Here is an 8,836-nt window from a genome sequence, read left to right as displayed (position 1 = left end):
CTAGTTGGTAGGCTCTGTACGGTTTCTACAGTAAACGTAGAGATCAAAGTTGAGAATGACAGTATTCGATCATTCATATGGAAGAATCTGAATCCCCCAGATCTCGCAGCGCAATAACCCGGCTGTTGAATCTCATGAATGTGCGTGGAAAAAATCAGTTAAACTGTTGTAAAATGAAGAAGAAAAATTAAAGAAGGAAGCTCAGAAGGCAGACAAAATGTCATGCGAAACGCACGGATAATCATCAACCCTTCACGTCTCAGAAGGTCGGCAGCTCTCTGCTTTTCTTGTATAGGAAAGAGATAGAGAGGTGTCAGCACTTTAATGCAACTTAAATGCCTCCCAACCAACTCAAGCGACGGGTACAGTGAACGAGTTTAAAAGCGAGCGGTCAATGGCAACATTTATTTCACCCAAAAAAAAAGGTGAACATTGTTCATCATGAGCAGCTCAGTTTGTAATTCGTCTAGACAGGCAAAATGCTTCGTTCTTCTTCGTCTTCTTCTTCTTCTCTTTCTTGGATTCCCTTTTTCTTTTTCTCGCTGTTTTCTCTTTCTAATTGATATGATAATCGCCACATGATTAAGAGGGACTGCCAAAAACTCATGAATTAATGTTTCATCAGATGGCATGCATGATCAGAAAGCGAAGTGAACCATATCATTTCGTGTACGTCTCCGGGTTAATGGCCAAACAAAATCCGAAGTGACTTGGTTGATCGGTTGCCCAACTCTGGTCTGGCTGGAAGGGTTACTTCATAGAAAATCAAGATATTATTAACCAGAGGTTGCAGAAATAAGGCTGTAATTTGCAATTTCTACACAAATACAGGCCACGTTTTTAGTAACTAATGGACAATTAATAAGTCTGGCAAATTATAAAAGTAATGAAACAACAATCTCTATCAATATCAATCACTAAAAAAACAGAAAAACCGAACCAAGGAAAATCAAACAGTGAGCTGCCGACGTATTTCTATAAGTTTGGCAGGCAGCCCCACCACTTTTTTAATCCGTTTGACTATCACAAGGCTCCAAATACTACCATTACCCCCTTATGAAGGGAACATTTATTGTATTCTTTCAGTTGCAACTTGTGAGAAACTTGTACTATCTCACATTAACATGATTATGACCCTACAATTGGGCCTAGAGATTATAAGTTAACACCCAGAAAAAAAGGTAGCCCAAAAAACATATATTAATCTCTCTCTCTCTCTCTCTCTTTGCGTCTCTCTGTCTATAAATAGCTGGACTCTACTCTTATTTTTCTTGTACAGTTGTTGAAGTTGTAGGCATACGAGAAGTGCTTGCTTAGAGATGGAGTACAGCAGATTGGTGAAGGCTGAGGCTGCCCTTAGGTTCCTTGCAATTGTGTTAACAATGGCAACCGCTGTCTTGATTGGCACAACCAAGGAAACAGAGATGGTCTTCGGCGTTATCAAAGAGACTGCGAATGTCCATTCACTGCAAGCTTTGGTGTATGATTCTGCTTCCTACATTAACATTCTTCGTGTTTTTAGAATGAGATAGAGGTTTCATCTCCCTTTTCTTTTCAGTGAAGAGATCAGAAAAAACCCAAGTTTTCTGAACGTGCTGAACTTGCCGCTTGAGGAGTCTGTTTAGGTAGCCTCTCCATGTAAAGCTCCGCGCATCGTTCCCTCCCCCTGAGAAAAAATTTCGCAGATTCTGCGATATGTCGACTCTTATTCACCTTTAAGTTGGACGTTTTCAGTAGGTTCCTAGTTTTCTTTAACTTGGAGGATTTAAGCAGACCTAGCTAGGCATTAGAGTCCTTATGGGTATCCAAATGCTTGATCTTGTGAAGATTCAGGATATAGGCAGCCTTTAAAGCTAAGGCCACTTTGTATGATCTTGTTACACTGTTATCCGCTAGAGTAGCAGTACTATTGCAGAAAGTGGGGCACATTTTCTTTATCATAAGAATCTGGTGGCGTGGATGGGTATTTTCCAATTTCAAAAGCGCGCATTAGATCATTCCGTCACATATACGTTGATCGAAAAGGATGTTTCTGTAAGGTTCTTTTTGTCTTCTTGTTGGTTGAGAAGAGTATATATATAAGCCAGGTTCTTTTACATGTTTCAATTTTTTTTTAAAAAAAAAAAACATTGCATGAGAGGTCTTTTTTCCGATGACGGATTTAACTGCTGCAATTTAGAGGCCTAAAGCTCTCCTACAAAGCAACGTTCATAGAACCCTTGGAGGCCCAAAACGCTTTCTATTAATATGCTCCTGGCAAAACTCTTCTGCCCCTGATTTGAGCAGATGCTTTACCATAATACTTCTCTGCTGCACGTCAACGCCAACCATGGAAATGGCTGTGTAAGACATTCTTAGTGCTGCAGTTTCTACAAAGACCTGGTGTTATATATACGCGCTCCTGCTATTTTGCTTGAAATAACTTCACAACTAACTGAAGAGCGACATTTTAACTTTCAAACACTGATGAAAACCAGTTACCTAATCAAGAGCCTTAATTAATTGCCCTATTCACCTTTTTCATTTGCAGGGTCTTGCTGGTCACACATTCCATAGCTACGGGGTATCTTTTGGCACAGTTATGCAAAGCCTGCCTACTCGCACGCAGTAAGACCAGCCTTAAGTCCAGGCCTAGCAAGGGTTTGGCGTGGATTAGCTTCTCCATGGACCAGGTAATTGATTAGCAACGATCTTTTTCTATGTTAACTCTTTAATTTAATTATTATGACATCAATAAAACTAAACTTGCAAAACATAAAAGATTAAAGAGCACCTCCATCAGTATTTTAACCTCTTTCATCTTTTGCGTGTTTGTAATTTAGTAGTACATGTATAAGGAAGAACGAAAACAATCTATTGCAGTATTTTATCACTTTAGTGGCCGAGCAGGGGACCCTCATCCCAAACTGTACATGTCCTCAACTTTTCACCGGGAAATTGATATATAGACATACGGATGGCCATAAATTCACTTTCATTTCCAATTACTTCCTTATCTGATTAAGAAACTGCAATGGAGGGCGTCTAGGATATGGACGTATCTAATAATATGGCGCTATGAGTAATCCACAGTTTTCAGCCACGTCAATCTCATGGGTGGAGGTGGCAATGAGCTACATGGGTGGGTGCTAATCGATAGGACCACATGGCTGAAAGATTGGTCACAAAGTTGAAGCCATTAATTAAATCTGTGCAAGTGCCGGCCTGCATTAACCCACCATCTTTTTGGTGTCCATAGATGGTCAGAAGTTACTGCAACGAAAAGTACTGAATGCAGACTGGTTTAGGTCTTCCAATTCCATAAATTGTAAGCGGCCCCTCTGTAGAGAGACACTTCACCTTTTTACAGGAACAGTCACAAATTATCTGCTCTCTCTCTGCAAGTTATCCCACAGAGCAAGGGTCTTAGATGGAAGAATTCAATTACAACATATGAGCCTAAAAATTTGATCGATTGCACATTTTTTCTGAAGTTGTTCTGGAGAAGGCCCGCCCTGTGTTTATATAACATCCAATTCCACTCACTAAATCCGGTTCAGAGTTGACCTTAGCTTCCAAATCAATTAGCAAATAGCCATTCCAGATAATGGTATGTGATTTTAATCATATTTATGATGTCAATTGAAGCGTAGACCGTGTCATTATCTGCATCAATGTTGTGTATCCAAGTGCCTTGACTTCTACAGCCTTTCTCCTACTTTTATAATTGAAATCTTGTGCATTGACTCGGCGCTCACCATCTTCTTTTTGATCACTTGCTTGAAGGTGATGGCATATGCTACGTTTTCTGTGACTACTGCTGCAACCCAGGGCTGTTACTTTGCGGTGTCAGGACAGACACAGTTCCAGTGGATGAAACTCTGCAACATCTACACCAGGTTCTGCGACAAAGTGGCTGCTGCTCTCCTCTTTGGGTTGGCAGCCTCCTTCCTCTTAGCCGTGGTTTCTTGTATATCGGCCTACAACGTTTTCAGGTTGTACCCTTGCAAGCGGCCCATTGCCGTCAAAGGATGACTCAATGTAAATTGTGAAGATGAGAATGGTGTTGCTCATCAGTTAGCAAATAGCAAGAATATGTGGTCATAGCTTTCCGATGCTTGAGTGTACTAGCTGGATGATGTTAGGACCTGCTGTTTGACCGATGACTGTTAATAGTAAAGAACCTGTTTTCTTTTTTCCTATGAATTGAGGGGGGGACATGGTGAAGTAATGGCAATGAGATCACAGGGTTGAAGACTTGAGACTTAATTTAATGGAAAAGAAAATGTTTTATCTACGTGCTTAACACACATTTATAGCATAGATAGCATGCACAAACGAGGCAAGTGCAAGACCTCAAACCGTTTTAACATCAATCTTCAACTTGGACTAATTGCTGGTTAGCTAAACAAGTTTTTCCTCCGAATCAGACAAAACGGAGACCTAGCTAGCTCATCCAGATTGGTTTATGTAAGCACAGGGCATAGACTAATTGACTCTCTAATGAAAAATGTAGGCCTTTTCTTGCAATGGTAACCTTTATTGTTATGTTTGATTATGAAGGTTGATTAGATCAGTTCAGGCAGTGTTCCTTATAAGAGAAAAATGAAAAAGTGACCAGCATTTGGTGGTAAATAAGATAGAAAAGTACTCCGACTGAGAAGTTTCAGTTCTATGTATGTTTTCTGATGGATTTACTTAGCTGTGTTTGAGAGAATTCCAACTATTAGCAACTGTCAGATAAGTTCTTTCTTACCACTACACTTCAACTTGATGAAAACGTGAGTTCTGAAAAGAAAATTTGAAAATGATGTCTATGCCTTTTTATGAGGTAAGATAACATGTTTTAAATGAAAAATGGGGTACCCTTGGTCTAAGATCCGGCAGGAGAGGGCCACAAGATATCGGATAGATCAGATTTCAGAAAGATGGACACTAACCAAATCAAATGATGAAATAATTCGTGCATTTCACCTACCTGTACGGGTTACTGTTCAAGCGGCCCGCGGGGCAGGTGCGAACTAAGAGAGAAAGTTGCGGTGTTTACGGTACAGGACATTTTGGTAATTTGTTAAAAAAATTGTCTTCTATAATCTTTTTACTTTTTTTTTCATATTCCTTTTTGTCTTTACTAAAAGTTTTTTTTTTCAGTGTGGATAAGGGTATTTTAATCATTAACCAGCTCATATAACCAGGTTTGGATATTTGGGGGATGCTAATCTGCCTGTGTTTTGGGCTTAGTCAACTGAGTTCAGGCCGAAGGCTAGCCTGCTCAGGCAAGGGACGGATGCCTACCTAAAGGCCTAAATTGGACCAAAGAGAGGTCTCTAACAGTTTATATCTGAAATGAAACTAGATATATACTTTAAAAAAACATATGTTTTTACATTATTTCAACTTACTCTAAAACACATAAATATACATGTTCATTTTCTCTTAACTATCGAATGGTAATAGCTGTAAAAGTTCTGGCATCATATGAATAATCGACTTTTTATTTTTATGATTAAGAAAACACATTTAAGCTGCAAATTACACTTCTTACTCAACCAATAAATTATATACAGGGCTGGATCAATTTAAAAACGAAATGCAAATAATAAAAATATATGTCCCGTCCGGCATATGCCTCTCTCTCGTATATATATGTAAAACACACGCACAAAAAGACTGACATTGCTTTGTCCTATTTGGAGAACCAATGATTTCTTTCTGTTGCTTCTGGCAGAGTTGATGAATCAATGAAAACGATAAAATCATTAACGATGTTTCCATGCCACCTAAGTCCTTTTGGTGGTTGTGGGTTTTAAAAGCTGCCCTTTTTCTGAGACACGCGAAAGGCAAACCTGTGGTGGACGGCAATTCTGAGCTATGGGTAACGCTGTACGTCGAGTTGAGTAGCTCAACCCAATGGCTAGTCCTGGTTAGTTAAATGAGTTGGATGACTGAGCTGGAAATACCTTAATCGCTAAAATTTGGGAACCAGCCAGGGTTTTCCCACCTAAGTAGCATTTTCCCCTATCCCAACCAATAAAGAACATGAAATATCTAGAAATATTTTCTCTAGTTCATCTAATCCACTATAGCTAGCTTCGACTTCTGTTGAACTCTGCTGGAAGGAATATTTTTCAGTTTCTCTAACATATCTTTCCATACTTGTACACCCATTTCATTAGATAAAAGTGATCCGAGCAATTGAAGGGTTAAAGGCAGCGGACCAGCAGCGGACAGCAGTATTGCACCTGTATCATAGCACGGACGACCGTATGAGTTCATTGAGTCGTTCCTAATGAGCTTTCCTATTCAAAATTTGTTGGCGTTTATCAACTATACATCTTAGAAAAAGCTATACTTGGGTCAGGCAGTCGAGCTCTATTTAGTCGTATTTTGTGTTAAGTTCTGTCAAGCCAAATTTGAAGTGAGTTTTAAAGAGGATATTTTTAAAACACTAACACAGTATTCCATGAATCTATATTAATGATTGAGGCAGATTTACAGAATCCATTTATGGAACACTCTGTTAGCACTCTTGTTGCCAAACATCCGAAGAGAGTACTTGAGCCAAGTCAAACAATCTCCAGATCCACTCGCCCGCTTGTACGCACACATCACCAAAGCAGTTCCTGATTCATGAGCCTACCTCACGTTGCCACGATATGACGAATAATAGGGAAAAAGGATGCTTTACATATAAAGGTGGCATGTTACAACTTCATAGTTACCGATGTCCATATATGATATTTGCTTTAAAGGATATCTAGGACACTAACGAATGAAAAAATGTGATGTCCAAAATTTGAAATTAAATGGCACCATAAGCTTCGAGTACCGAGGAAGTGAATGGTTTAATAAGATAGCGGCATTAATGAAAGACATCACGGGCAGTATCGGAGCTGGGTGAGAAAAATAGAGGCAGTTACTGTCCTCCGTTTATAAAAATGTACCTTGTAATTAAATGATTTTCTTCTGTTTAACATGAAGAGAGCATTCAAGTCGCAGATTTGAGGCCACAATGCATGTACAAAGATAGACATGTAGTGTGACAAGTTAACATCGAGAATGACTAATGAGCAGGACGGCATCCACTTAGGGAATTTCAGTGCTGAAGTGAAAAATCTCAGTCTCTGGCCAAAGATTTCTTGGCCCTGTGTATGATAACTCCATGCAACGAAAGAATGTTTACTTGATGCCAAGTGAAAATTAAGCCAAAGGAGAATAGGAACATTGAAGAGTTGAAGCAGGCAAGGGCAAGTAGCATTAAGGACCATAACTAAATTCTTTGTCCACATTCATGGTGATCTGAATAACTTATACACCATGAATAAAGCAAAGTTTTCCAGCAGGAAGCCGTAGTAAACAGACTTGCAGCGTCTAATTAAACATGTAGTCCTACACTCAATTAAGTCTTCCGTATCTCTGGGTAAAAACATAAAACAAAAGAACTGACTAATATACAGGGGAAAGAAAGATATATCAAGCAACACTTCACAATAGTGTCATTCTGCCATAGAAATGCACATCTTTCATCTGTAGTCAATTTAACGAATCTGAATGTGATCTTGACTCAATAAATGTAACAACGAGCCACGGAAATGGACAAGGGTTCACGTCAAGTCAACGAGGACACATGGCATCTCAGTCCTCACTTAATTGCAAGTCAAGTTTCGGTATAGAAGGTCAATTGACCACAATGATGCTCGTCAGCACGCCGCTGTCCACTAAAGCCAAATATTATTCTACCATATAGGTCATAACGGCATTAGAGATATTAAACGAACGATTGATACAAGCAATAAATTCAAACGGATAAGCCTCCTCTGACCATCTCTTGAAAGCCATCCAAACGAATTGAGATCCAGGAGGGCCCCATATTGATAGAGAATGCATTCACTTACCCCGCATTGACCGTGATCTTCGACACTATCCCTTTGAAAAAAGCGATTGGCACACAACCAAGAACCAACCCAAACACCTTCATGACACATTCTTAACCTCAGGTGAAAATTTAGGTTCAGATCCGATACATGACCAATCCAATCCAAGTCCAATTACTGGCGGATAACCTTGGTAAGAGTTTGTCAGGGATTCAGTTCTATTGAAACCAGACGGAGAATTGATTCGAAAGCCTGACCAATTATTCATTGTACCGTCAATTCAACTCGCATAAACACCGTCACCATACACCAGCCAACAGTTAGTAAAACTTTAAAATCTAAGTAGGAGGAAAAATTACGATAATTAAAAGGATCTCTCTGTATCCTTCATGAAACCACAAGATAAACTTATTCATTCCTCCATCTGTTTAGTAATCATTTTTTTCATATTTTTGCTTTCGCAGGTAGGCGAGCCCATAGAGAAATCGCCCAATGTTTAACACGTTGATTCATGATAGAACCATCAGCTCAAAATACAATTAGAGACTACACTTCTGATGCTTAAATTGGAACTACCAATGTGTTGGTGCCCCTGCACCAAAAGCGCGAGAGAGGGTTGATTGTGCACGCAGAAATAGAGGTTGGTCTGATGGTCTCCGATTATTGTCCGACATAGACTTAGGTTGTGCTGTGCTTTACGTGTCTCACTACCGATTAGGCATGGAATCCAGAGGATCTGTGAACATGTCACTCGTATATGGTACAACCATGGGAAGGATGGCGTTCGGTATGTTCAACGCACATTTGACATCTTTAAAGAGAACTTGTTTAGTGCTTCAACGGAAAAATATGGAAGCAAAAAGATTGAAGCAAAAAGATTGGGTAGACTATCAAATTCTATTCAGTGAAAACAACGGGGAACCTTTTGACGGACGGAAATTTCCTTGTGGAACCAGAAACATTTTTCTGGTTTTCAAAATATT

At 39.5% G+C, this 8,836-nt stretch overlaps 1 protein-coding gene across 1 annotated transcript; it reads left to right on the top strand.

Annotated features, from left to right (window-relative positions):
• Positions 1-1,239: 1,239 nt before the first annotated feature.
• On the top strand, positions 1,240-4,176 carry LOC116251681 (CASP-like protein 2C1). Its single transcript, XM_031626075.2, has 3 exons — positions 1,240-1,480; positions 2,531-2,672; positions 3,766-4,176. The coding sequence occupies exons 1-3, from the start codon at positions 1,320-1,322 to the stop codon at positions 4,012-4,014; spliced, it is 552 nt and encodes a 183-aa protein (XP_031481935.1). The 5' UTR covers positions 1,240-1,319; the 3' UTR covers positions 4,015-4,176.
• The last annotated feature ends 4,660 nt before the right edge of the window (positions 4,177-8,836 follow it).

The sequence above is a fragment of the Nymphaea colorata genome, chromosome 3, assembly GCF_008831285.2.
Source record: "Nymphaea colorata isolate Beijing-Zhang1983 chromosome 3, ASM883128v2, whole genome shotgun sequence".
NCBI classification, from domain to species: domain Eukaryota; kingdom Viridiplantae; phylum Streptophyta; class Magnoliopsida; order Nymphaeales; family Nymphaeaceae; genus Nymphaea; species Nymphaea colorata.
This window is presented reverse-complemented; position numbering and strand designations above follow the sequence as displayed.